Genomic DNA, 27,822 nt, shown 5'->3' with positions numbered 1-27,822 from the left:
GAGTCAGCTAGTCGGTCGCGATAGATGCGTGTCTCTTTCTTTCTTTCTTTTTTTTTCTTTCTTTTTCCGCGTGCTTCTCTTTCTCTGCCTAAAAGTTGACCTCGAGTTTCAAGGGTAGAGAAGGGTTCGCAGTCGTTTCTGCCCCTCTGCGCTCCTCTCTCATTCCCCTTTCCCCACCATATCTTAATGGTGGGACTATACGGAGAGTCGCGCGCGCGGGGCTCTCTCGAATTCTCTACGAACGGAGAGAGAACGAACGGAAGAGGAGAAAGCGACGTTGCCTTTAGTGCGATGACGGTAGACTCCCGCCATCCCCACCGACGATATGACGCCGTTCGATTGGCCGCCGCGCTTAGGTTCTCCTTTGTGAGCGGGCGGGTGAAAGCGTGCTTGGCAACGTCGCGAGAGTTTGCCGGCGTCCGCTGGAAGGAAGGCTAAACTGGTACGAGTGTATGCATGTGTGTGTGTGTGTGTGAGTGAGTGAGATAGAGAGAGAGAGAGAGAAGAACAGAGACGGTGAAGCGGCGAACGAGATACCCAGTTGAAGGGGCGAGGGGAAACGGGGAACGACAGGGAATCAGAGAGAGAGAGAGAGAGAAAGAGATCGTACGAGCGCGTCCAAGCGGTCCGTTCTCGGCAGGTTCGCCCTCTGTGTGTGCGACATCGTGTGTAGTGAGTCTGGTAGAGACGAGAGAGAAGCGAGTCGCGCGCGCGTATGCTGCTTCTCCAATGTGAAAAAGCTATTACTACTACTACTACTACTACTATACGAACCGCTGTTGCTACTGATACACTACCACTATCGTCACCTACCATCGTCATCGTCAGCGGCGTGCTCGTTGGACGTGCCGGCGTCGCTTCGTGTCGCGTCGCGTCGCGCCAAGTCAAACCAAATCAAACCAAACCAAGCTGAAACGCCGCGAATCGAGCTGTGTATATCGTGTAACGTGCGACAGGAGGAACGTCTCGTAAACGCGCATCATGTGTCTCTTGTGTCGCACTTGAGCGCGGCAAAGCCTGTCGTCTGTTGCTGCTGCCGTTCCGACATTGTATCAAGGACGCGATATATACACTCGTATCCTTCGTTGGCGCCGCTGTTGAAAGAAGGAACCATCGTGGAATCGTCGAACAGGCGAGTTTCGCCGCGGGACCAGGGTATAGGGGGAAAGAGTGAGACAACCGACTAGATAGAGATACATAAGGATACAGGAATAAGAGAGAGAGAGAGAAGGCGAGAGAGAGGAAGAGGGACGAAGCGGCGTGAGCGTTCGACGTCGTTGCTTCTCGTTGTCGATGGTGGGGAGGCAGAGAGAAAAAGAAAGAGCTAGAGGGGGAGAGAGAGAGCGCCCTCCCCTACCCACCCGCCCGCTTGCCTCCTCTGCCCGCCGCCGTACCTACTCACGGAGCTAACGAACGGTCGAGCGTAGCGTCGAGTAGACCGCATCCCAAGTATAACGTACGTACGTATATCCACGGGAACTGAACCGAGCGCGCCGTGGCGTGTTTTACGCGCTTATTTTACGCGAGAAAAAGACGGGAAAACGTTGTTCCGCTTGTACACACGTAACGCCACGAGTAAGCAAGCACACGAGCAATAAGCGGATACAGTGTGATCGGTGTTTGTAGTGGTGTAACCACTATTGGCCGGTTAGACGCGAGGATAGTGTTGTGTGACAGTGAAAACGCGTTTGAACGCGTGCGTGCATGCGTGCGATACGTGCCTCTCCTCTTCTATCCGACATTTAAGCGTCCGTACCAGCGAGTTTCCGAGTGTGCGAATGTGAGACAGACTCTCTACGTACGTGCGCGAGCGAGCGTGCGAACGAGAGAAAGAGAGAGAGAGAGAGAGGAGGGGGGAAGTGATAGAGTTATTGCGTCTGTCTGTGTGCACCGTTCGTGCACGCGGGATGTTACCGAGTTATGAGCGTGCAAGCGCGCGCTTGTGCGTGTGAGTATTAGGGAAAGAAAGAAAGCTGTAGAGAAAGGGAGGGAGAAAGATAGCGCGAAAGAAAGATAGAAAGAAAGAGAGAGAGAGAGAGAGAGAAAAAGAGGGAAAGAAAGAGAAAGGAAACGCTAGCGCGTGCATGTGTACGTGCGCGCGCGCGCGGGTGAGCAATTCCTTCGTGCGTCCTTCTTTCCCTCGTTGTGCCACCGGCGGGTAAAACGAGAGGCTGAGGTGACGGACGACGTACTCGCGTGTACGATATGTCGGAGCACCACCGCGTGGCCGGTGGCTGGGGCACCGCGAGCCCGGGTAACCGAGAGGATGGCTCCGGCGGTGCCGCTTGGTGGTCCTCGGGCCTGAACGCCGTCTCAACGGAACAACAGCAACAACAGCAGCAGCAGCAGCAGCAGCAACAAAATCTACATCAACATCTGATAAATCAACAGCAACAACAGCAGCAGCAGCAACAACAGCAGCAGCAGCAGCAGCAGCAACAACAGCTTGCTCAACAGCACCATACGGATATCGTCCGAAGTACCGCCGCCGCCGCCGCCGCGAATCAGCTCTTCTCTTACAAAATGGCCTCCAGCTTCCAGAACCCGGCCACCACCGGCGCGGCATCGAGTCCGGTGTCGACATCCTCGCCGGTTGGCGGCGCCGCCGCGTGCATGAGGGGTGGATACGATTATAGGCTCGGATCAGCGTCGGGTCCTGGACAAGGCGGTGCGGGTGCCGGTGCTGGTGGCGGCGGCGCCGCTGCCGGCACACCTTCCGCACCGCCGCCCGGCGGCGTACAGTGGTGGTATTCGGGCAGCGGAGTCATGGACGCCGCCGCGCAGAACAACCTGCACCAGCAGTTGCAGGGTCAGCAGCAACAGCAACAGCAGCCGCAGCAGCAACACCTCTCGCCCATTACCACGCAAACGTCTACGCCCCCCGTTATGTCCCCGGTATGTTGCGACGCACGAATGCAACCTCTTGAGAAAAAGAAGGAATTTTTTATTTTCCCGAGCGAATCTCTCTTGCGTTCTTTCGACAGGCGGCATGTCGTCTTCTCTTGCGCTTTCATATATTTTGGGCACTCGTAAGTGCCTCATTCAAATGCTCATTTTTCAATCGCAAACTTAATCATGTTTAATTGGTTATTCGCATCCACATTCTTTGCAATGATAGACAGTTGAAAAGATACCGAGAATCGATAATAAATATTTATTTAATCCTTAAAGAACAGGTTAAGACACAGATAAGAGACTATACTATAATAAATATAGATTTATATAAAATAAGAAGAAATTAATATAGATCGACTTTTTATCTCGCAAATGGAATTTGCATCGAATAGATCCCATCTAAGAATCTATTCGGTAACGGGATGGCGTTTATGCGACGCCTTTGTACTACGTTGTAATAGGCCGAAACGCGATGACCTCGCTCCGCACCCTGTCCCCCTCGCTTCTTCTGCTTACCGGCCTTTCGGCCGCTTTCGCGCGCTCAGCGAGCGAGCGAGCGGGTGGCTATAATATAGAGAGAGATATACCCGGTCCGACCAGGTGGCCACGCGGCACTTTTGACATTTTTTTCGATTGCCTCCAACAGAAGGCATGCCGGAAAAAATATCTGTTCGTTTTAATCACGCTTTATCGAATTTTTTGCATTTAATGAATTGAATTTCTTCTCTAGATGTTCTATAATTCTAAAACTCAATTTTCTTGTTTTTAAGAATTATTACAGAACAATTTTAATCTGATTTACGTTTATGAAGGATATAAAAAAAGGATCTAAGTAAATGACTTTGTTGTATAATATGTTTTTCCGCTCGGTATATTTACCTTAAAAAGAAAGCAAATTTCATATTTCTTTCTTTTTCTCTTTTTCTTTCTCTCTTGATAATGAAAAATTTTATCTGATTTTATTCATCGTTGTTTTTCATCCCGTGTTGCGATACATTGTCTTTTGTCGAAAATAGTGAATTGAACATTTTCGTTAATTTTCTATTGTTGAAATGATATAATTTCAACGAAATATATTTTTGGATAGTATGCTTCATGCATCCAATTATTCATCTTATTTCCATTGCTCGTTCGTAAAGTTTAAAATTAAATATAAATCAATGAACATTTAGAAGAGAGAATATTCCAAAACTATAAATATAAAATTAAATATCTCAAATTTTATTTCTTAATAAAATAAAATATTCCTACACTCATACACACAAAACAAAAACAGGAAGTTTAAGATGACTTCACTTTATTACGTTTTGGAAACGATGGAAATAAAATTAAGAAATAAAATCATTGGCGATATTTGATATAAAAATATCTCGAGAAAAATCATGATGTATTGGAATTCCTTTGATTGTACGCATAAGATGAGATTTGGTAGGCAACAAAGAGACAATGTCGCGAACGTAACGTTTAGAAAAATATTTGCATATTTTTCGATATCGTCTCATTCATGTACATTTAAAGACTTATTTCGATACTCGAAGAAATATATAACTCGTTTACTCTCTATGTTAATATCTCCGCGGTAGAAAGAGGGGATTGTTATTGGATAAAAAAGATAATCGTCTTGTGCGCAAGAAATGTGTTGGAATTCAACGATTGATTTTAACAGCATTCCCGATACAAAGAGAATAATTGCAATAATTGAATTTTTTACGTTTATTAAGGGGAAGAAGCAGAGAAGCATACGTTTTGAAGGAAAAAAACGCGATTTTTTTAAAAATAACTTTGCATCATAATGTGTTAAGAGTAATAATGTAAGGAATTTCTATCTTAATATCTTGGAAACATGGACTAGTCTTTAATACAAACAGCAGTCGTGGAATATATTTTACATATAGTGTTCTGATTTTTCGCACTTTTTTAAATTTTGCGGATTTTTTTTTTTCCTCTAATTCAAAGTCCATCTTATAAATTGCATTAAAAAAAACCGAAAAACATTTCTCGGAGCATTCTGATACACTTGCTTATCTCTTATTCGAAAAAGTAAACGACCGATTAATCACTCGATTTTTGCTATTTTAATTCGACAAAGCTTTAGACGAAAGTGATGAAAAAGAAAAGACTATCTTAAAACGGTTTCACACGAATCGAGAGGAATCTTTAGGGCGTTTTGTAGTTTCTATCGAGTACAAGTTACGATGTAGAAAAAATCTATATATCTCAATATATGCATAAGAAAAACAGTCATGCGTTCACTTGTAATGCTATAATTCAATATACGTAATTGAAAAATCGAAACTTATAATTATGACTGAATTAAAATTCGGTAGAAAGAGAGAGGCCGAGTTTTCGCGCGTTTCGTCGCTCGCGTTCCCGTCCTGACTCGCGCGCGCGACTCTCGCCCCGCCGTGTCCGCGTCCGTCCGTCCGTCCGTCCCGCACATCCGCCGTCCGCTATTGATTCCGGGTTTCGTACGGCCTTCTTCGTAAGTGCGTTCGCGTTCAACGAGTCCGGCCGCGCCGTTGGTATCTCGTTTTCATTTCTCCCGGCTCGCGATTTCATCGGCATAAAGTGTCAAAAGGTCTGCTTTTTTTTTAACTACGCTATGTTACACTTTTTGACACTAAAAGTGAGATAAGCATACATGTATGCAGACACTGTGATGAAAGGGGGAAGGAGGAAGGAGGAAACTTGAGAGAGAGAAATTATGATCGAACACAGATTTAAAAATTTTCACACAAAACAGTTTTCGCATTATATTGATTACAGATATTCTCTGCACACATACAATCTCTCTTTTGCTTTAGAACCATTTATATTAATCGATCGCTAATTTGAAATTTAAATTTAGACGATATCGGAAGGCATATTTATGTATGGAGTAAAAAAAAATAATTTTATTATTTAAAGAGAGAATAGAATTGATCTGAAATATAGTTTCTTTTACAAAATGTATAATATTATAATATATTAACTTTTTGATAGATATATTATTAATTAGAATTCTTTGCAATTATGTTTCTGGGAAACAATGTCGATTATCTTCGTCTTTTTGCGACATATAAAGCAATAACCTTTTTTCTTTTTGCGAATTTGATCGTCATCTTCTCGCAATCTTTCGATTATTGACATTTTTAGTGATATAGAAAAAATCAAAATTAGATGTATAATTTACTCTCATCGCAAGATAGTAGACGGATAGTCGGAACTTGGTGTAACGAAAAAAAATTCTGTTCAGGATAAATGCTAGATTATACATAAAAGTTTATGATAAATGATTCGTTTAATTACGCAATTTCGAGATAATAATTTTTGAAAAAAGCAAAACAATTTGTAATTTCGCGTAATATTTCATGTGAAAATCTAAAAAAATCTTCTAATAAGTTTGAAAATAAATATTCAAAATAATATAGTATTAATATAATAATAAAGCATATGAAATTACTATTTTTTTTCTATTTATGTTTCTATGGATGTACTATATATGCAAAATTTAGAAATAGGCTTTTCAACTTTATGTAAACATTAGATTGACAAACGAAAGAGTATTTCGATTTTTCTTCGTCGTTTACTAGTCTGATATTTTTCACGTCGTGTATTTTTATTGAAACTATTTCTATGATTTTTTTTATCTTGCTACACAAAGGTGTGTACGATATCGAGCTGATGCCGAAGCTTTAACAGGAGCACGAGCACAATTTACGCTTTAATTAACAGACACACGACAATGCTCTCCGATAGTGAGAGTAGATATGTTCTGAAGCTTACGCTTGAGAGTAATTCTCGAAATTGACCAGAAATATAGTCTATTTAAGAGAATTACGTGTCAGAGAAACACATTCTTAATTCTAAGTTGCACTTATAAATGAACGTGATACTGAAGAATATACCATTTTTTAATTTTTTTTTCTACAATCTCACTTTTAAATTAGAGCTTAAAGAGAGCTTTAAGAGAGCAATTCTCCATAATAATATTTTCCAGTAGTATGTTCTTCGTAATATAATGTAAATTTAATCCTTTGCCCTTTGTATCTGAATACGCGCGTGAATAATCAATATCTCGGTGTCGTTGCATTTTAAAATTTTTCATTGCATTATTTTAATCCCTTCACAATTTTTCCGTAATAATTATAAAAAAATGACTCCTGCTAACTAAGTAAAAAAATACAGCTTATATTATTTACATGAATACAGAAGTGGAATTTAAAAAATTTTTCTCAAATTTGAAAATAGAAAAAAGTATAAAACAATTTAGATAGTTTTAAAAAATACATTTTTAACATTTTAACTCTACATTCAAATGTACATGAGGAAAAATTACTTGATGCTTAAAACATTCCTTGCATGACTTAAAATTTCTGATAACGCGCGATATTTCATTTAAATAATATATGTATGTATATGATACGTTTGTAATATATAATATTACTATTAATGATATATTTTACTAAATATTAATATTAAATATGTAATTAACATTATATTATAATATTCTATTATTACATTACTATATCGCAAACAGTAATTTGTGAATAGTAATTTTAGCAAATACAATAAACTGTAGTTGCTAAATTTTCAATCGAAAGTCAATGTTTTTCAATTTTCCGTTACTATTTTTCGTAAATTAATAAAATCTATGCGCAAAGTGTTCGCGAGGAAAGCATTTTTGGGCGCTTAAGAACACCTGCTGAAATCACAATCACAAGCTGAAGTATTTTTTCTTTTTTTTTTTTTTAACAAGGTTCGTAAGAGATGATTTAACATAAATATGTAACCGCCGTTACATGCTCTACATTAATTTTATTTTTATTACTGCGAGTATAGAAAACCGTAATGCAACGCCTGCGGCTCGAGAGGTATCAATTTTTAATCCCTCGCATATCGCAGCGAGTGCATAAAATGTTGCATGGAAACATATGCGATCGCGGGAAAGCGAGAGAAAAAAAAGTAATGCGATCGCTCGATTATATTTTTAAACTTTTTCTATATTTCATAGATATATCCCTGTATATGCACATATACATACATATATATTAATATATATTAATATATATATATATATAGTTCTATAAGAATATTTATTTACCAGAGGATATTAACTTTTGTTATTGTTAATTAAAGTCGGACATATTAATTAATTATATCAGATATATATTTTATGTAATACGATCTATTGAACCGCATAAATAATGCGAGTTTTATTCTAAAAAAAATTATGTGTGTAACTATATCAAGTAACTGAGACAGATGTATTTTTGCGAGATTTATGTTTGGTTTAAAAATATATAAAAAAAAAACTTGCATTACTTATGGCGCGACTCAATAACAATGCCGATTCTACATAGTAGTTATTTTGCCGGCAGATCTCACATCCGCACGTAGGTCAACTAGATTTCCGATTATTTCTGCAGGTACGTGTTAATTATTATTATCCGCAATCCGGAGTAATAACGGTCTATATATTGTACGTTTGTATAGGTGTATATAATAATAATAATAATTATATAATAATATATAATATAATACTGTATAATATTGTGCACACACGTGCGTACAATATAATGACCATTGTTACTTGACAGAATCAAAAACGCGCGTTTGTGTACGGCGAGCATTGTTACGTGTGTCTCATTGTCAATGTGAGATCGCGGGCCGCAGCCGTTCATTAATTTAACACGCAAGTCATATTACGTATAAAGTGCGTAACGACACATCTTAGTTATCTCGCGAATAAATTATTAAATTCGCTCGTACCAAGCCTTAAGTAACTTGATCTTTTGTATTTTGCCATCTCTGCAAATTTCCATTTTTTTCACGATCGCTCCTTTAGTCAGTAATGTGCGAGGAAATTTTCTTCTCACCTCTTCTTCTTACGCAAATTTCTCTTAAACGACGATACATTTTATTTTGCACACGTGTATGTATACACGAATTTTTCTTGTAATCTAAAAATAGATAGAGTCTCTATTTTATACAATTTAGTTTTCTTTTAATGTAAAGACAGAAAATTTTAAAATCTATTTCTTTCTTAAGGCTCCTGTTTATTTTTAATGAAACTATACTAAATTATGAACGGAATGAATGATCGGAAACGAGACATCACGTAAATTTTTTCTTGCAAATATACATTAAAATAAATTAATATTTTGTTAACATTAAATATGTTGAATATGTTTAATATATTAATATTAAAGGAAACAAATTTTTATTTTTAATATAAAAAAAAAATAGACATACTTCTATTTTAGCATTTAAATTTCTTTTAATGCATAGAAAAAGTTTCTATTCTATAATTTACAATCCTTTTTTATTTTTATAAAAATAAAAGATTGTTATTTTAGAATTCAAATTTGTGTTATGTAAGAATGAAAGATCTCTATTTTAGAAATCTTTTCTTTAATGCAAAAGTAAAAGTTATTACCGTTGTTATGACTTGTTGTTTAAAATTAACAAATTTATTATCCGTTTATTATTTATTATAGCTATATAATTTTTTGTGACGGCGTATTATATGATAGATCATTTGCTTGGATTTCAGCACCAAATACAGCAGCTGCCGCAAAATAATCTGCAACAAAATAACGCTCAGAGTCTGCAGCGGGACAATATGCCGAGAGGAAAAGATTCAAAGCCAAGAGGACGGATGACAGCATACGCGTTCTTCGTCCAGACATGTCGTCAAGAGCACAAAAAGAAGCATCCCGAGGAGAAGATTGTTTTCCGGGAGTTCTCCAAAAAATGTGCAATGAGGTGGAAGGTAAGAGTTAATATTTTAAATTAAATTATTTACTGTAATAGAAACAGACCATTATATAAATTAAAATGTTAGAAATATAATATTATATCTAAAATAGAACTATAAATAGAACTATAAATATAAATAATTTTAATAGTATACGCATAGAGATACAATAGAGATACATAAAAATAAACTTTATATAGCTTTATTTATATATAATTGATTTTAAAAATTTTTAAACGCTTAATTGCACATACATATATATGATTTTCAAATATTTCGCAGATAAAGGAATATTTATTTTTCAAATATTTTGTTAACTACTGTTTCTTTTATAATTTAAAACTAACTGCATAGAAATTTTAACATTGCATACATTTAAATGGATATCATGTATCGTAGACTATGTCGGACATAGAGAAGAAACGGTTCCACGAAATGGCAGAGAAAGATAAGAAGAGATACGACGCAGAGATGCAAAATTACACGCCGCCCAAGGGAGAAAATAAGGGCAGGGGCAAGAAACGCAAACACATTAAGGATCACAATGCTCCTAAGAGATCACTGTAAGCCTTCATGTTGTTTGTACATGATGTATCTTGTTGATCTCAACGAAGAATATACTCTGATTAATATTTAAATATCTAGCGAGAAAAGTAAAAAATTCGGACATAAACGTGTTCAGCTTTCAAACACTAGTCGCGGTTCGACGAGATATACGTAATCTTAATTCGGAAAATTAATTTTTTTAATATAATCTATTTTTTTCTGTAGAATTAATTTCTACATGTGGTCTTAAATCTTAACTAAATCTTAAAACTTATAATTTGTATTTTAAAAAATCTTTGTTTTAAGTAGATATTTATTATCTTTGACGAAACTTTTAAGTCCAATATGATTCTCTCAATGCCATATTTAATTCTTAATTTTGTTTTAAAATTTTTAAATCATTGATCTTTTTTTTTATAATTGATGATACTATTTGTTTCACAATTTAGTGCATAGCTGTAATAAGATCTGCTTTTATAATCTTAAAATAAAAAAAATATATTAAATTTAATTTTTCCAGAACAAGATTTTAATTTTTTTATAGGAAAAAATTATTTTAATTTTTTTCTTCTAAAAAAATAAAATGAAATTCTTCTAACTTTAGAAGCTAGCTTAGTATAGTTATTGCACTATGAACCTTTTTAATATTCTCAATACAATCTTAAATATGATTTTACGATTAATTCATTCCATCAGGTCCGCTTTCTTCTGGTTTTGTAATGATGAACGCGGCAAGGTCAAAATGCTGAATCCCGAATACGGTGTAGGCGATATAGCTAAGGAATTAGGCAAGAAATGGTCAGACGCAGATCCCGAAACCAAATCCAAATACGAGGCTATGGCGGAGAAGGACAAAGCTCGATATGAAAGGGTAAAATATTTAAATTTAGCGGAATCTCTTACTTTTTTAAAGGTTCTCCATGCATCATAATCATGTTAGCTTTGTGAAGAAAAGAAAAATCAAAAACTTTGCAATATACATCAACAAATTGGTTTCTCTTTGTTCTCATTCCAATTCGTATTTCATAGAATAGATTCATGAAATGAACTAAAGATCTTCTGTGTGACCATGGTTTTGAAATACGATAAAATATCTTTTCTCTCACAGGAAATGACCGCGTACAAAAAGAAAATACAAAACGACGGTGCCCCAATGATGGGAGCAGCGCCGGCGAACCAAACTGTAAAAAGTGACAGCGAAGAGGAATGGAAAGAAGACGACGAATAGCGGATGCACGTCGAAATTTCTTCATCTATCACCCCGTGTCCTTCATCCTGAAAGCATACCTCACCTACTGTACGTACCATTGACCTTAGCGTGAGCGTACTTACACCAGCATCATTAGGAGAACAAAGTAACTAACCACCAAGCAACCAACCAATCAATCAACCAAGCTCTTTAAATCCCCACCAATCAACACCTCCTAATTCTCTTTCCCCGATTATTTACGATAATGATAAAAGTAATCCGCGCTAATTACGATAATTATTTTAAAAGGAAAAACTGATATATGTATGAGTGCTGCGCGAGCGTGAGCGAGAGCGCGAGAGAGATCATTGTGTGAGTGGAACATTTGTACTTTAACATATTGATAGTAATGATGATGTAAAGTGGCTAGTAGGATAGCGGAAGAAACAAAAAAAATATAACAGAATTGAAAGAAAAATCAAGAGCGAAAGAGAGATAAGAAGACAGTGGATGCCCACACTTTCTCTATTTGATGAATGGAAGGCGCAGGGGCTCAATCATTGTTGACTTTTTGCTCTATCGACGCTATGTTACGAGCTATTTAGCTTTAGTTTACTAATGACGAAACGCCGCGATGATGACGGTGCTCCTATAGCCGAGGATCGGAGATGATCGTTATCTTGCAGATTTTCGCGAATATTCAGATTCTTCAACACGCGAGAATATCGTCCTTTCGTCTTTTTCACATGATTTATGATTTGCGTGGAAGATACGACGAAATTTCTCTCTCGGATCCTTGTTTTAAAAAGGGGCGAGTCATACGTCGCGTCGTTGCGAAATTAATATTATATTTTTGGGGATTTTAAGTTCAATTCAGTTCAGTTCATTCGTCGCCAGCGTGACATAAAAGAAATACAATCATATTGCGAGATAAAATAAACATAAACAGATTATTGTTATATATCCTTGTACAGAGAAAGCTTCGTTTTTCTTTTTTTTTTCGTATAATTTTTAATGGAAGGATCGTGTTGAGCGTGCATACTGGGGCATGGGGCCGTTTTATGCATATTTTTGTGTGAATAAACGATTGATTTGACCGAGAGGTACACCATCATGTTTCTTATAATAGTTGTAAGTACTTAGAATTAAGTATATACGTGTATCTTAACACAGACTTGAATTCTCCGGCGACTCTCTATGTCTTTTTTTAGTATATGCGATGTACTTTTTTCCAACACTACGCGGCGGTATTACAAGCTACGAACCACCACGTGATTGAGCCTTAATTACGTAGCCAATAAGCTCGATGTTATGAATTGGATCGAAAGAATTGTATGCGAGAGGAAAAGAGAGGGAATACGTGTGTATGTAGCTCGCAGCTTCTATTAGACCGTTGCATATGAGATGTCGCTTTTTTGAATATCTTTTAATAGTTAAACATATATCATGTTGAAATCATACGATACTTTTATAAGAGTATATTACAGTTTTTGTAAAACAGTTGCTCTTTTCCAGATTATAGTAAATTTACGGGAAAAAATTGAAAAATATTTAGTGTAACATTAGCTTTTCTTATTTTAAAGTCAAATGTGACGTTAATAATATTAATATAATATTACTATTAATTATTAATTCTCTATTATTATCATTGTTATAGTAGACAAATGATAAATAATTTATTATTACAATAGAACCTCTGCCTTATAACTTTGGATTAAATGAAAATTCCCAAGAAAGAATAGTTATTTGTATCACAACGCGAAAATAACTAATTTCCACGCATTGCATAAACGCAATTGCGTATATGAAGCTATCAAATTATACATATACTTGTGAGATTAACACACGACTGTGCATGTCTTGAATTGTCCATGAAAGTGATGACATGATATTAGTGTTACGACGGATAATGATGAAAGGATACCAAATTTGGAGGATCATCTTAGAGAGGTTGTATTGCATACGTATCATTTGTTTTCAAGAAAATTATTGTGCGATTTCTTTCTCGATTGCATTCTCGCTCTACGCGGCATGGGATTGGGATTTAATTAATCAACATCGCTGAGTATATACTATGCGCATTAATCGATTTCTAGAAGCTCTAGGCCCGAATATATTGATAAAATAAGAAGAAAAATTAATTATAAGGATAATTATAGAAACAATTTATGACATAAATTCCATTTAGAAAGAATCAGCGTAACAAGAGTATTAGTATGCAAAATTTTTAATCCGAAATGTAAAGTAAGATTTATCTTCTTTATTCTTTATTTAATTTCGTATGATTGTTTAATCTTAAAATATTTAATACACATGTACTTTTTATCTTTAAATTTTTTACATTAATCACAAAATATTATTATCAACATATACATAGCTTCTTATTCTGGAAAACATGAAGAAAAACATTACAAAATTTTCTCATTCATTATATGTGTATATTTATATTTTATTATAAATTACCTCAGGATATTATTGATGTAAAACCGACATTTCATATGCAAGGGCCTAATACTAAATCAAAATTAGTAGCATGGTATCCCAGTGTCATGGAGCAGCGGTATCGCCGAGTTCTTATTTCTCAAAACAAAACGACGATCATTGTATTCGCGAAATTTAAATTCTATTTTATTATAACCATTTGCGCTAATTTCGAGGCTGCCGGCAGCCCGTCATTTCAACCACAAATTTTTCTCATTCGACAAATCGATCGCTCGCAAGATAATGCGCAAGATATTCGTTTATTAAGTCTTAATCTGATTTCGACGATACCAGCAGAGTCGTGTTTGTTTCTTTATTCTCTTTTTTTCTATCGCTTTAACGTCGCGAAAAGGATGACACTTCATCTTTACTCGACTCTTTTCTTTTTTTGAGCTCAACTGTAAAGTGGTCCCTGCCCCTTGCCATTCTCCCTCTCACATTCGTTTTTAACTCACATTTTTAATTTATATTGAAGAAAACAAAAGTAGTAAAAGAATAATACGTTCAAATCTTATCGTCTCAAAACTCAAGTAAATGATAAATATAATGATCATTGTTCGCTTCGTTGAGCCATGTTTCTGGGAGTTGAATTAATAGAAGATAAGCTCCCCGCAAAGGGCGTTTTTCTCTGTCTTGTACTGCCTCGAGTCATCTGGTGTACAGCAGGCTGTATTATAATAAATTATTGTGGTTTCTTGTAATATTAACATTCCTAAATCCTATAGCGTGTACAGTGATTCTAATTGCATTCGGGATTAGAGGGGACTGAGAGGAGCCGAGTAGTAAAAGAAGATTAAAAAAAAAAGAAAAAGACAGGATCTCACTTGTTTCTTCGTTGTCGTCATCAATGATTAAAACGAGATGAATATATATATTTACCTCGTATATTTATATAAATTTTAGAAGCTTTATTATGATCGGACTTGCACCTCGACATTTGGCTCACAGTAATTATTGAAATTACTGTTTCTTCTTTCAAATCGTTAAATCTCTCTCCCCCGCCTCCCGTACTCTTCCTTTCCCCAGAAAACATTGTCTCACATTATCGACGTAAAAAAATTATTCTAACAATTTATCAGGATGAGCAGAACGAATGAAAAGGAACCTGTTTTCTAGAGGGAGTTAGAAAACGCGAATAACAAACGATTGTAAAATATCAAATTGTAATATTTTAATACTGATTTGCAGATATGCATAATTTTAACATATAGCTGGTTATGGAAAAAAAGAGCGAATTGTAACTGATACTGATATTGTGTGAGACACGGTATCTGTTTGATGGACAGACAATTGAATAAAAAAAAACAGAGAAAAAAGAAGAAAAAAAGAAACGGAATATATTCGAAAGAATCATGACATGAATTTCCTGTGTTATACTACTAGGGGAATTATGATAGTTACACACTGAGAAGAAATGTTTGTTTTGTATATCTCTTAGGGATAAATAAACTTTTCAAAAAATATATCTCACGATAGAGATTCTTCTTTTTGGTATCAAACCCATTTTATTGAATTTAAAATATATATAAATATTTGTACAGCTATTTTTTACAGCATTCATTAAATTAAATTTAAATTAGGCTAATATACACATTGTGTAGAAATTTACAATCTATATTTTATTTACACGTACACACATATATCTATTTTTGATTTGTATATATAAAATACAAATTTTTAAATTTAAATTTTATACTTTTTTTAACTTCTTGACATAATATATATCTGTGTATAAGCGATTCAGAATAATAATAGTCTTTTTTAATTGTTAACAGAATTTGAATGAGTATGTAATATTAAATAGAGGGAGAAAGAGCGTAATAAAAAAATAACACTGATTAAATTCTCGTTATGAAGAAATTAATTTCTGATTAATAGACAAATTCAAAGATGAAATTTGTAGCCTTACATGTAATTTTTATTAGTTTAAATTATATGATATTAATAATATAGCATAATATGTGATTATATAACTATAACTTAATGTAATATTATACATATAATTCATTAGACAATTCCTATCTACAATTTTATGATGGAATATTTTGAAAGTAAAGTCTAATTTAATAAATATAAGCAAAATTATATGTAGGATATAATGTTTGATAGACATTTTATCATATAAATATAATCTTATCCTACAACAGTTTTAACGTGAACAAATTTATATTTATATTTAATACATTTAATTTTATTTTACTAATGGTTGTTTATATTTTCATCTTAAATCAGCTATTACTTGCAATATTGCAACGCAAGCATAGAATAAAATAAACTCTATAACATACTGGAGAAGAGGAGAATTTATTTTATATCATTTTAAGGCATTGATCCAATTCAGTAATTCTTAAATTATGACATTTTTCAATCATATATGAAGAGAGTTACTAGAAAGTAAAGTACAAAGCACGCCATATTGTTGGCATATACACATTAATAACATGGCGAAACCAATCAAATTTATTCTTTTCTCTTGCTAAGTGTATAGTTATAAGCAAGATGTAATTATTCCTTACTCTCTTATAAGCGAGTTAGCTGTTTTCAGCATTTAAAATATATGTAAATGGTAAATTTTGAAAAAGAACTTTGAAGCAGCGCACAATTGAAATATCGTTCGAGAGTATCGAAATTTCGAACGAATCGAGAATCGAGAAAGGGCACAATTGGTTTTTAAAATATGCGAGAAACATGTCAAACATTTATGCATGTGTATCAAAGAGACTAGAAATTAACATAAACTTAAATGTTATTATTATCTTAATATGATTTGCTGTTATTTTTTACATATGTTGTAATAGCTACGAGAGAGAATTAAGAATAAGAAGTTGACGTTGGAACAGCTGATTTGAAAAATCTAACCTAACTATGAGTAATAAGACTAATAACGCAGGTAAATGTAATGTATCTTTTGTTTTGCACATATTGTTATTGATCAATTTAAGTTTCTAAAAAAAATTTGGGAAATACATTTCGAGAAATGATATAGCTTATGTGTATGAAAAACTTTTCATTCAGGTGAGATAGACCCTGTACAGGAACAACTGACTGGTAGAGTACGGGAAGTTGGGAATTATGCGATCTGGAGTTTGTCGAGTTGCAAACCGGGATTCGGCGTGGATCAGCTTCGGGATGATATCACAGAAACCTATTGGCAATCAGATGGACAGTTACCTCATTTAGTAAATATACAATTTAAAAGAAAAACAACTATTCGTGACATATGCATCTACACAGATTACAAGCTGGATGAGAGTTATACTCCCAACAGGTATATTTCTCATTATTTGTAGATTATAAATTATAAACACATTAGCTGTTATTAATAGAAATAATAACGTTTTGTCAATTTCTAGGATAAGTATCAGAGCAGGGACCAATTTCAATGATCTACAAGAGGTGGAAGTGATGGATTTAAATGAACCAAGTGGCTGGATAGTAATTCCAATTAAAAATATAAATGATCGTCCCATTAGGACATTCATGATTCAAATAGCAGTCATTAGCAATCATCAGAATGGCAGAGATACTCATATGAGGCAAATCAAGATTCATAGTCCTGCACAGGATATTCTTGGCCCACCAGCGCCGTATATTCCAGGACAGTTTCTGACTAATGAGTTTTTACGCTATGCCACTATTAGATAAGATTTATAAATGAAAAAGAATAAAATTTTATTATTTATTTGTCAAAATTCAGTTCAGAAGATTATAAGCTAATTCATTTTCAATCACTTATAGTCTGTTATTTATTTCATTCTATTGTATCTATTTGTCAAGAGTATATCATCTTTATCAAAACATAACATTATAAATGAGAGAAATTCTGAGACTTGACATTGTGTTTGTACATGGATTCATATTAGTATTTATGTGTACATATACATGTTATAGATTGGAATTTGAAAGCGTATAAGTTATGTGCAAAAAAAACTGTAAACACAACATACTGTTGGATAGTAAGTCCACTCAGAGCTAACCCACTGTTGTCGTCAGTCGTGATCAGTAGCTTGAGAGCTACGATGTGCTATTCAAATATGTTACAAAAGTTTCTTCTAATTATCACATTAATATGTATGACAAAGTGCGAGCGTTCTTTTCAAAGTTATTCGACGGAAAATTTGTATGCGATACTTGATCAAACGACAGAATACTTTAAAAATCTTTCTAATGGTAGAATATTAATATTGATAATATCTTCTTTTATATGTAAAAATTTATGTTTTCATTTATGAAACATTCGGCATTTTTAGCATACGAAGTATTAAATACTGACAGTTCAAATGATATTAATAATGCAATTAATAAATATATGGAAAATGTGACCAAAACAATCTTTCAAAGCAAAAAGCGACAAAAAAGGAGTCTTCCGAATGATTTACAATCCAATAAAGGTAAAGAATTTTAACTATTTGTGAAATTCTATTATATTAATTGAAAGAAACTGTACAAAATGCATATTTAATATTAATATTCTTACTTTTATGTAATTATATCAATCTGAAAATTTACTGAATTTCCCTTCGATACCAAAAAGTTCCTTAAATGCATGCTGGCAGTTGTGGTCTGTTAGATATTTGAGAAGTTGGCCCATATCATTGTGACGCTCAGTGGTAGGAAAGGAGACCTCTTGAAAATCTGCAAACCTGCGCATGCTATCCACATCATTGCAGTTTTCCTCTTTTTCCAAGAATTTTATTAATATCCTGTGCCAGTTCATAGTTTTAATCTGTAGATTAGTATATAAATTATTCCCGTAAATTACTAAGATATAGAAAAATCATTGTTAACATTACTTTTTGCCAGCAATAATCGCAATCTTCCAAATTTCCCTCCATGCAAATGATTCCTGGTTTGCCGGCTAAGCAAAATCCGGTGATTGAATTCTCCTTTGCCAAGTTTGCTACATCTCGTCGTTTGAATTTGCTGTATATGTGATGACTATAAATCCAATATCTAGAGAAAGTCACAGTCTGTGTCTCAGTCTCATTCTCTTTCTTACTCGTGTCGTTACATTTAATTGCTTGATTATATGCAGAAGCATTGAAGTAAGTTTCCGCATTGTCCTGCAGCCATGATATCAATGTATAGATGCAGGGTTCTCCTACGTCCTGGGCTTTGAGAATAATAGAGAGCTCCTTATTCAATAGGCACTGTTGTATTCTGTCCAAGCGAGAACTTCTTGCATACACATCAGGTTGTTCTTGCGGATAGTTGGTTGGCAAATTGACCAGCAACTCGATATTTTCCTATAATATGATGCAATCAACATGTTAATGACATATTTATATATTGATACAGTAAAGAAAAAAAATCGAATTAGAACGTTACATTAAGTAGTTAAAAGCACATATTGTTACATGAATATTGCATTACACCGTTCAATGGGATCGCAATAGAGTATTCCAACCATCGAGGTGGTTTTCGATTAGGGTGTTCGATGTATTCGTTTATATCAGCCAAAACCCCATAGTCTGCTACGACGAGTTCGTTCGGGTAGACGGATTGCAAAGCTTGCAGCTCGTTCACCTGTGCCGACAGATTTTCCGTCATCTCCTCTGGAGTGGACATGTTTTGAACGTTGACTCATACGATAAAATAATAAATCCTTCTGTCTCGCTGTCGTATTTTTAATTTGACGACATTTAGCTCGGTTGAACTGAAATGATAAATATTGATCGTTCGAACTCTTTCTTTTATGTGTATGAAAGTGCTTTCAACGATTACGTTAAGGTTATCAAAAGATCAGCTGATACGTCAGCTGATATTCGCGATTAGAATGGTTATACTCCTTTTAAATAGCAATCATGAATTAAATATACATTATATACGAATGAAAATGATTCTTTAATACTTTTAATATTAACAGTTTATATTAGAGAGAGAATATTTGTTTTAATTTTATAATTATTTTTATATTTCCCCTTATTTTTATTTCATTTTTATATCTGATATTTTGATATGATAATACTATGATTTAAATTAAAACGATTAAATAAAAAAATATGTAAGAAGAAATTAAATTAAAAAATTATTTTAATTTTTTAATTTAGTTTTTTTACTTAATTATTTTAATTTAATTTATATTATAAACAAAATATGAATTTTATAAATGCGTTGAATTATAATCCGAAACTATTTGATTTTATTTATAGATGTAAATATACTAGAAGGTTTCGAAGAGACTTCGTCTTTAAATCTATCAGACTTTCAGGACGTAGCTTTCTTTTCTATGCAAGATGAACATCAGCAAACGCTTTGGCTTGCAGCAGCCGTCTATTCCTCAAATATATCGCTTTATCAATTCGTTGTACGTTACAATATCTTAATTAAATATTAAAAAGATAAAAACAAAGTTCTCTATTTTCTACAATTATAATTATTTTTTTAGGATAATAAAGCACAACTTGTGGGAACGCATCCACTATCCGATGGAAGACGTATAATCGTAACCAGTTATAGCGCCGGTACGTTTATAGTCGTGCAAAAGGGCACCGATGGAATCGTCATTTTGCGTATCGGCAAGAATAAGAACGCTAATTACGAATTACAATTCAAACAAGAGTTCGAGATTCCCGAAGTGATGCACGCGGATATGTGGCTCGGGATGAATCAACTGTATTTGGGAATCGCATCGAAAACGAAAATATTCGTATACATATGGCTCGGAGAGCACTTTGATAAGACCGATACTTTACGCTTCGGAGCAAGAAAATTATTGCCCTTCCAGAGCAAGAGCTTCATGCACATTGCGATTGTAGGATCTCTCACCAAGATATTTCGCTTTTCCATGCGTTCCAATAAATTCGTAGAGATGCAGAGATTGCATTACGCTAGAGATGTTAGCTCATTCTACTTCAAAGAAGATCACTTTGAGGAGCGTTTCCTAGTTTTAGCCGGTAACGATTCTACAATTTTGTACAAAGAAATGTATGGCCGCTTCGTCCCGTTTCAAAGAATCGCTTCGGCGACGTATATTCATTCCCTGGCGATGGGAAACACTGTCGTTCTTCTCTTCGCGGAGCAAGATGCTGTGGGAATTTATCAGTATAATGGATGGAGATTTCTCAAGACGCACACAAAACTATCCAACACTCGTCAAATTCGTCGAATTCGTTCGTATAATAATCAAGACATACTGGTGGCGCAAAATCAAGATGGGGAATGGAAATTTCTGCGACCTATTTGGACCGCGAAGAAGACATGGAAGTCCTTACAGAATGAAATAGCTGCTTGGTGTTTAGAGATCAAGCGAAAGTTGTCTCAAAGAACCTTGGAAAAAATTCCAGAGTCTAAGAATCTCGTCATCCCGAACGCAAATATCGGTCAACTTCGTGTTCAAAACGTAAGAGATGTTCGTGAGAGGTATCGCCTCTCAATTTTTTTATACTATTTTGATTAGAAGGTATTTTTATTCTTCGTCTTGAATCGATTATAAAAAAAAATTTTAATCCAAATATTGCTTACAGTTAAATGATTATAATGCGGAGAAATTGATCCGCTTAACGCGACAATATAATAATACAATCGCCAAATTAAATGCGGTAAACAATTTCTTGGCGCAAGAAATTGAAAATACTAAGGAATCTAAACGCACAGTTTTATATGGCAAAAAGATCACAGTCAAGTGCAAGACATCTTGCTACATTCATCATATTATTACGGACAACAAAGTTAAACCTTCTAAATACGTAAACACGAAAGCTGCCAATCAGACTCTAAAACTTGACAAACTAAAAGTAAAAACGATAAATGATTGGAAATGTCCTGTTCCTAATTTTAATATAGATGATATATCTGTGAAAGAATCTATCAACGGGATACTGATGCGGGACCTACAAGAAAAAACATTAAAAATTTCTGGAGATCAAGAAGTTTCAGGTAATTTATCATACAACGCAATTTATATATTTAAAATACTTTTAATATTAATATATCTTTATACTATATCTTATTTTTTGATGAATTTTAGGTACACATATTTTTATCAACTTGCACACGATAAATGCTTCGATCCCGTTGGACATCGCGACGAATAGCACCCGACAAATAGTGCAAATGAGAGAGGCAAGAGTGAAAGAGCTATATCTAACCGAGGATGAATTTTTCTTGCCGTTGAATGGTTCCATGACCGTAATGAACGGCTCAATAACCGCCACAAAAGTGAGAGTCACGGGACTTGTTGAATTAAAAGGCGGGATAACAGGCAAAGGAATTGAAAAATTGGCGCCCGTGAAATATATTTCCACACCCTTGATACTTGACGACGATTACTTTTTGCAAGACGTGATCTTTAGCAATCTTGTCAAGACCAAAGATATCGTTCGTATTCGCGGACCGTCGTTAAAAGAGATCTCGGAGAATCGCATACCGCTAGATTCTAATGTACCTGTGCACTTAACATTATCCAGCGATAAGACAGTAATTATTTACAGTTATTTTAAAATTTATATATATGATGTATAGCGAATTTATCTCGCATTTTATCTTCACAGCAATGGAACAACGTGACTTTGTGGCACTACACGAATTGGGTGACGAAGAATTCTGTTGAGACTATTGTTATTTCTGGTGCAAAATTTACGAACAATAGTGTCGTTTTGACAAAGGATACTTATGCAAAGCTTCCGATTCCAAAGTATGTCTTCCTCTCTTTGTTGTAAAATATATATAATTCTAAAAATGTGTATCCCTTTCAGACTGACGATTCCTTTATGTGCTACGGAAGTCGTCACTCCGGAAATTAGAACTTTTTCGATGATAGTGGATGATTTGGTTGTAAAAAATTTAAATGTTTCGCACGTAATTGGAGCTGATAATTTAAACACGACCATTTTTAGTCCAGTGTCAGCTTTGCGCAGCATTGATTTTTCAAAGAAGCTATTTACAGGTCGCGTTTTCGTTAAGAATATTTCAGCGTCGGAAATTAAGGGAACAAATTTAAGAGGTAAGACCAGCCAAATTGGCAAAGAGATTTTCGTAATATTAAACTTATATTATTACGTTATGTAGACTTGAATATTCAAATGAACGATTGGATGGATATAAATCATCTTAAAGGACCGATAAATATTACAAAGTTTGTTGTTGACAATCTTGAAACGCCAGTCTATCTCAATCTCTCTTTGCCTACAAGAGTAAAGAACGTAATTATAAAAGCAGATAGCGACATTGGAAAGATCAATAACATTAATATACAGTCTTTTACGGAGAACGTACTGAAAGTGACAGACATAATATCCTTGGAACACGTGACATTCGGTAAGTCACGTCTCTCACATTTTTCTTTAATTTCAAATGATTAAAAATTTAATTCATTTATCTTTTTTTCTCACAGCTAACGGTTTTACATCAAGTCACATATATGCTTCCCGTTCGACGTTAAATCTCTCCCATTTAGATGCGCATCTCAATCTCCATTCAAAACAGATCTCTACAACATTGAAAACAGATGGAATAAATGTACCTCAGACTTTCGGTTATATCGCGAGCGATGTACCGTCGACATTTGTTGTACAAGGTACATTGGAATCTGTAGTTATATTTTACAAAGGGCAAAAAGATTTTAAATATGATATACATTTATTTTCAGGATCAGTCAAATTTTCAACAGAGCCAATTATACAAAATATACGAGGTGTAAATCTCAAACAATTATCTGAAGATATATGGATGGCAAATGAAGATACCGTTCTTTCTGGTAGCAATATGAACTTGAAAAATATAACTTTAAAAGCAGATGTTACGATACACGTAAGGAAAAGGAAAAATTACCGAGAAAAAAGATATTGCCTAAGGAAAATTAATTATTTTAATTATTTAACAATTATTTTTTTACTTCAGAATCCTATAAATTCATTGAATGTAAAAATGTGGTCAGACGTGTCCAGCAAATTATTGAGTAAAACAAAAGAACAGCATATTACCGTAGTTTCGTCATTTAAAAATGTTGAAGTACCCGCTATCGTTGCGGCGAATAATGCAACTCTTGAATCTTCGGACATTAATTTGAAAGATATGCTAACTAATTCATTAATGAGAAATGCGGCACAAACCGTGGATGCTGTGTGGTATTTTGAAGAATTGAATATAAGTAAGATAAAATTGAATTAGAACGCGAAGTGATATCATTTTTAATAAAAACTAAAATATATATATATATATATATATATATAATTTTTTTTTGCCCAACGTATAGACAATTTCAATTGGGATAATAAGCTTAATGGAATTAATTTGAACACGGATGTTGTTAGACATGACGCGAAACAGAATATTGTCACTGGAAAGAAGACGATTTCAAGTTTGGCATCTAAAGATCTCTGGTTGTTAAATATAAATTTTTCGAACTTGGTTGATAATGCTCTAACTCAAAACTGTCAGAAAATAACTACAATTAAAGGTCGAAAAACTTTTAACAACATCATCTTGAATAATTTGAGGTAATTGATATTTTTGATCAAGTAATATTGTCATTAAATAGTCGTTAAGAATTTGATCTTCTCTTTATTAGTGTTAAAGGTGCGATTATGGGTCGCAAGATCGAAGAAGCATTATTAAAATCCGGAAATCAGACGTTATTCGGAATCAAGAAGATACGAGGCCAGCTCAACGCGCCTTCTCTCATTATTGACAGTATCGTGAATGACGTAAATCTGACAGAGCTAACAAACAATCAAATGAAAAAACATAAAACAATACAGACGATAGACAGCACATTCGATTTTAAGAATGATCTTGAAGTTTTCGGAAATGTTACAATTAGCGGGCTCTACGAAAGGATAGATTTAACAAACATTAGTAATCAAAATGAAATAGATACAGTCTTGCATAGAACGACGAAAGTTGTGGAATTGGTAGAGAATATAACAACCGCATTGCAAAGTGAGTTATAATTTTAATAACGTAAATACCGTTTAAATACTCTTTAATAATTTATTTTTACAGATCGTGCAATTTATGTAAATAAATTTGAAGCGGTAGACGAGGATGTATTAGAAATGACTTCTAGCATTTTTACTGCCGAGAATTCGATAGATCTAAATAGTACTTGTCTTTGCGAGCCGGAAAATATTTCTTCGCTTTGCAACGATACGAAATTATTTGATATTCTTACCAATACAAATTCCAGCGCATTTATAACAAAGAAATTAGTACCGTTGAATAACGGTGTATTTGCAGTAATGGTGTCATCAGATTTCATCTGGATTTATTCATATATTATTGCAGAGGAACAATTTTATCAGGAAGCAGGTGAGCCTATAATAAAAGAATACAGTTATGTATTAGAGACTGTGAAGCAGATTATAAAATTATAAAATATTATTTGACAGAATTATACGTGCCTGGTATACTTGAAGCATCTGTGGAACCGATCGACAATTCAATATGGATTATTTTGCGATTGCATCAACAAACCTTGATATTGCGTTATCAAGTATGGAAGGAGCTTGAACGATACATTTTGCCAGGTTCGAGTTCATTTGTAATCAGCAAAACACCGAATAATCAACATCTGTTAATACGATTTGATGGTATATGGAATCTCGAAGGAATCTCTCAACCTGAACATATTTTTAAAATGCCTCTGGATGGAAAAATAAAAACTTTTGCTCTCGGTGCTGATTATTATGTTAAAGAGACAACGGCAAATAATACGACTGTCTTAAAAGCGCGATTCGTGGGTAATTAAAATGTACACTTTCTTAGTAATTCTTGTAAATAAGATTAATTGTGCGAGTTCAATAAACACGTATATTTTTGCTTTTGCAAATCGAAAACGAGAAAAATATAAAAGAAAATTTATAGATATATGCGTTAATTATATCTATAATAAGTGTTTAGAGAAAAATTTATTGAATTGCAATGTATTAAATTATGTCTAGTTATTTTATTTTTATAAGTGTTAAATAAATATGTGTAAAAAGATGAGTTGTAGAAATTGGATAATTGTAGGAATTGGAATCAGGATCTTTAAGCTCCGGTTGTTATAATCGTCGAAACTGCCGCCTAAGAAAGAGAGAGAAATAAATTGTGCCATTTAACTTGATCATATATGATATGCAATTAATTTTAATAGCATACTTTTGCGGCGTCTTTAAGAATCGTTACTTCCTCTGCCGCATGCGATCTGTGATCATGGATTCTCCTTTTCTCCTCGAGTCGTTTCTGAAAATCGGTCACTCGTAATCTCGCGTGACATTACTTGCTATCTATATATTCTTCTTAATTAAATAGATTTGATTTGCGAAATATAACCGAATCGATACGTTTGATGTCAATTGCATTGCCAAGTTCAATTAATCTTGCAATTGAATGTGCGATAAAAAGTGCGTGTACGCCAGGTAGATGACCAGCAGCGTCCTACGCATTATCAGCGCGATGTACGATGGAAGCGACATTAAGAGGCATTTGGACTTATCAAGTACGTTTAAAAATAACGATCGTACGAGACTCTCTGTTCGTGCCGGCTCCCTCTTCACAAACTTCTCTTCGTGTCTCTTTCGCTCCTCGATCGCGTGATTCAGCGCAGTCTGTTCCGCGGGCGTGAGCACCAGGAGACGCGGATCCATGGCGATCCACTCACTCTGCACGATCTGATCCAAACGCCAGCGTTTAGATACATCTGGTTCAAGCATATTGTTCACGAGTTTCTTTACGGAATCGGTTATTCTGTCCTTAACTTTACTGCGGAATTTCCATTTGCGCGCTATCTGCAACTCGTACAGACGCTTTAAATTATCCTCGTCGAACGGCATGGCCTTGTTTAACAATATGTAGAGGATCACGCCCAACGACCATATATCGGATATCTTGGGATTGTATGGATAGGCGCGTAGGACCTCCGGTGCCACGTACGACAGCGAACCGCAATACGTGTCACTCAGAACGCGCTTACCGCGACTGTCGATCATGTAACGAGCGAAGCCGAAATCTGCCAGTTTTACATTGTAGTTGGCTGTCAGGAGAATGTTCTCACATTTGATATCGCGATGCGCTATCTCCATCTCATGTAAATACTGAAGGCCTAAAAAACATGAATTTGCGTGGTAAAAATCACAATATCAGTATTATAAAATATGATAATGATGTTTCAAAAACTTATAAATCAGAAATTAAGATGCTAATATATTTGTAATCGACTAATTAACGCCGTGATTTTTTCACGATACCTAAAGCGAGCTGCCGGAACCAGACGCGGGCTTGACTCTCCGACACCGCACCATTCTTTAGTACAAAGTCGAGAAGATCACCATTTTCGGCGAAACGCATGAATATGAAGTACTTGGTACGTCTTTGAAAGATACTATGCACGTGCACGACGTGCGGGTGATTCAGCTTCACCAGAATATCCAGTTCACGCGGCAGAAATTTTCGAACAACGTCCTTCGATGCGATCGCAGTATCGATAATCTTGCAGGCCAGGATGCTATTTCGATCCGATTCATGTTCTGGTTTATATTCGGCCAAGTATACCTACAATGAAGAGATTTTGTTTTTAGGAACATTTGGATAAAAAAAAATTAATTTTCTAATTACGATACCAACTTTTGCGTAACAACCTTCGCCGAGCTTTCTTAGCAGCTTGTAACCTCGGGCTAATAACGTGGCTTCCTCGGACGGTGTCTGGCTCAGATGTGACATGAGATTCGCAAGACGGCAGATGGCATGTTATCCTTCGAGTTACCATAATTTGCAACTCCGCTCTCACTTTGCTTAATATTTAATTATGACATCGCGAACGCGAATAATAATATTCAGAATGCAGAATTTCTGTTTGTACATAATAATTTATAACACATGTATTATGTATTATAACAAAGTACGAAAATATTTGTATTACTATTTTTTTATTGATGACGATAACGAATCTTATACTAGAATTTTGAAGAATCTGTTGGTTCATTTAACCATTTTGACAGATTGTAAAGTGACACGCGTGCCGATGAAAACTGAACAGCACGGCCGTGTGTAT

The 27,822-nt window shown here is 34.8% G+C and overlaps 5 protein-coding genes across 8 annotated transcripts; 3 read left to right on the top strand and 2 right to left on the bottom strand.

Moving 5' to 3' along the window:
• Positions 1 to 368: 368 nt before the first annotated feature.
• On the top strand, positions 369 to 15,313 carry LOC145966301 (uncharacterized). Of its 2 annotated transcripts, XM_083090305.1 has the most exons (6): positions 374 to 2,895; positions 8,256 to 8,303; positions 9,431 to 9,649; positions 10,034 to 10,197; positions 10,877 to 11,051; positions 11,289 to 15,313. In XM_083090305.1, the coding sequence occupies exons 1-6, from the start codon at positions 2,206 to 2,208 to the stop codon at positions 11,406 to 11,408; spliced, it is 1,416 nt and encodes a 471-aa protein (XP_082946431.1). In that variant the 5' UTR covers positions 374 to 2,205; the 3' UTR covers positions 11,409 to 15,313. The 2 variants fall into 2 exon arrangements, with proteins under 2 accessions (XP_082946441.1, XP_082946431.1); XM_083090315.1 differs by lacking the exon at positions 8,256 to 8,303 and having other exon boundaries at positions 369 to 2,895.
• A 1,093-nt stretch (positions 15,314 to 16,406) lies between these two features.
• Positions 16,407 to 17,542, top strand: Apc10 (anaphase-promoting complex subunit 10). Of its 2 annotated transcripts, none has more exons than XM_083090463.1 (3): positions 16,407 to 16,746; positions 16,866 to 17,118; positions 17,204 to 17,542. In XM_083090463.1, the coding sequence occupies exons 1-3, from the start codon at positions 16,716 to 16,718 to the stop codon at positions 17,493 to 17,495; spliced, it is 576 nt and encodes a 191-aa protein (XP_082946589.1). In that variant the 5' UTR covers positions 16,407 to 16,715; the 3' UTR covers positions 17,496 to 17,542. The 2 variants fall into 2 exon arrangements, with proteins under 2 accessions (XP_082946589.1, XP_082946592.1); XM_083090466.1 differs by having other exon boundaries at positions 16,413 to 16,740.
• LOC145966370 (RWD domain-containing protein 2A) lies at positions 17,516 to 19,506 on the bottom strand. The gene is made up of 3 exons (XM_083090426.1): positions 19,224 to 19,506; positions 18,644 to 19,096; positions 17,516 to 18,576 (listed from the first exon to the last, which is right to left on the bottom strand). Exons 1-3 carry the CDS (start codon positions 19,416 to 19,418, stop codon positions 18,343 to 18,345), a joined length of 882 nt encoding a protein of 293 aa, XP_082946552.1. The 5' UTR covers positions 19,419 to 19,506; the 3' UTR covers positions 17,516 to 18,342.
• On the top strand, positions 17,697 to 25,885 carry LOC145966265 (uncharacterized). Its single transcript, XM_083090246.1, has 16 exons — positions 17,697 to 18,020; positions 18,101 to 18,241; positions 20,003 to 20,157; positions 20,239 to 21,192; positions 21,317 to 21,728; positions 21,820 to 22,268; positions 22,343 to 22,485; positions 22,547 to 22,794; positions 22,860 to 23,108; positions 23,185 to 23,367; positions 23,440 to 23,600; positions 23,691 to 23,940; positions 24,046 to 24,289; positions 24,361 to 24,731; positions 24,795 to 25,100; positions 25,181 to 25,885. Exons 1-16 carry the CDS (start codon positions 17,870 to 17,872, stop codon positions 25,537 to 25,539), a joined length of 4,776 nt encoding a protein of 1,591 aa, XP_082946372.1. The 5' UTR covers positions 17,697 to 17,869; the 3' UTR covers positions 25,540 to 25,885.
• Positions 25,588 to 27,807, bottom strand: LOC145966337 (testis-specific serine/threonine-protein kinase 3). 2 transcript variants are annotated; one of them, XM_083090371.1, is made up of 5 exons: positions 27,396 to 27,799; positions 27,020 to 27,323; positions 26,297 to 26,874; positions 25,932 to 26,015; positions 25,588 to 25,856 (listed from the first exon to the last, which is right to left on the bottom strand). In XM_083090371.1, the coding sequence occupies exons 1-5, from the start codon at positions 27,489 to 27,491 to the stop codon at positions 25,821 to 25,823; spliced, it is 1,098 nt and encodes a 365-aa protein (XP_082946497.1). In that variant the 5' UTR covers positions 27,492 to 27,799; the 3' UTR covers positions 25,588 to 25,820. The 2 variants fall into 2 exon arrangements, 1 of the variants encoding a protein (XP_082946497.1); XR_014437027.1 differs by having other exon boundaries at positions 25,808 to 25,856; positions 25,932 to 26,874; positions 27,396 to 27,807.
• Positions 27,808 to 27,822: the final 15 nt, after the last annotated feature.

The sequence above is a fragment of the Camponotus vicinus genome, unplaced genomic scaffold, assembly GCF_025532165.1.
Source record: "Camponotus vicinus isolate PSW18456_S1 unplaced genomic scaffold, iyCamVici1.0 SCAF_1, whole genome shotgun sequence".
Taxonomy (NCBI): Eukaryota; Metazoa; Arthropoda; class Insecta; order Hymenoptera; family Formicidae; genus Camponotus; species Camponotus vicinus.
This window is presented reverse-complemented; position numbering and strand designations above follow the sequence as displayed.

Excerpts from the sequence above, each read along its gene's own strand:
- LOC145966301 (XM_083090305.1), top strand. The coding sequence starts at position 2,206 with ATGTCGGAGCACCACCGCGTGGCCGGTGGCTGGGGCACCGCGAGCCCG. Across the intron at positions 9,650-10,033 it reads AATGTGCAATGAGGTGGAAG|ACTATGTCGGACATAGAGAA; the intron begins GTAAGAGTTAAT and ends CATGTATCGTAG. Across the intron at positions 10,198-10,876 it reads AATGCTCCTAAGAGATCACT|GTCCGCTTTCTTCTGGTTTT; the intron begins GTAAGCCTTCAT and ends TCATTCCATCAG.
- Apc10 (XM_083090463.1), top strand. The coding sequence starts at position 16,716 with ATGAGTAATAAGACTAATAACGCAGGTAAAT. Across the intron at positions 16,747-16,865 it reads GACTAATAACGCAGGTAAAT|GTGAGATAGACCCTGTACAG; the intron begins GTAATGTATCTT and ends CTTTTCATTCAG. Across the intron at positions 17,119-17,203 it reads GAGAGTTATACTCCCAACAG|GATAAGTATCAGAGCAGGGA; the intron begins GTATATTTCTCA and ends GTCAATTTCTAG.
- LOC145966265 (XM_083090246.1), top strand. The coding sequence starts at position 17,870 with ATGTGCTATTCAAATATGTTACAAAAGTTTCTTCTAATTATCACATTA. Across the intron at positions 23,368-23,439 it reads GTCGACATTTGTTGTACAAG|GATCAGTCAAATTTTCAACA; the intron begins GTACATTGGAAT and ends ATTTATTTTCAG. Across the intron at positions 24,732-24,794 it reads TATAACAACCGCATTGCAAA|ATCGTGCAATTTATGTAAAT; the intron begins GTGAGTTATAAT and ends TTATTTTTACAG.
- LOC145966370 (XM_083090426.1), bottom strand. The coding sequence starts at position 19,418 with ATGTCCACTCCAGAGGAGATGACGGAAAATCTGTCGGCACAGGTGAAC. Across the intron at positions 19,097-19,223 it reads TTGCGATCCCATTGAACGGT|GAAAATATCGAGTTGCTGGT; the intron begins GTAATGCAATAT and ends ATCATATTATAG. Across the intron at positions 18,577-18,643 it reads GCGATTATTGCTGGCAAAAA|ATTAAAACTATGAACTGGCA; the intron begins GTAATGTTAACA and ends ACTAATCTACAG.
- LOC145966337 (XM_083090371.1), bottom strand. The coding sequence starts at position 27,491 with ATGTCACATCTGAGCCAGACACCGTCCGAGGAAGCCACGTTATTAGCC. Across the intron at positions 26,875-27,019 it reads GTTCCGGCAGCTCGCTTTAG|GCCTTCAGTATTTACATGAG; the intron begins GTATCGTGAAAA and ends CATGTTTTTTAG. Across the intron at positions 25,857-25,931 it reads TTCTTAAAGACGCCGCAAAA|GCGGCAGTTTCGACGATTAT; the intron begins GTATGCTATTAA and ends TCTCTTTCTTAG.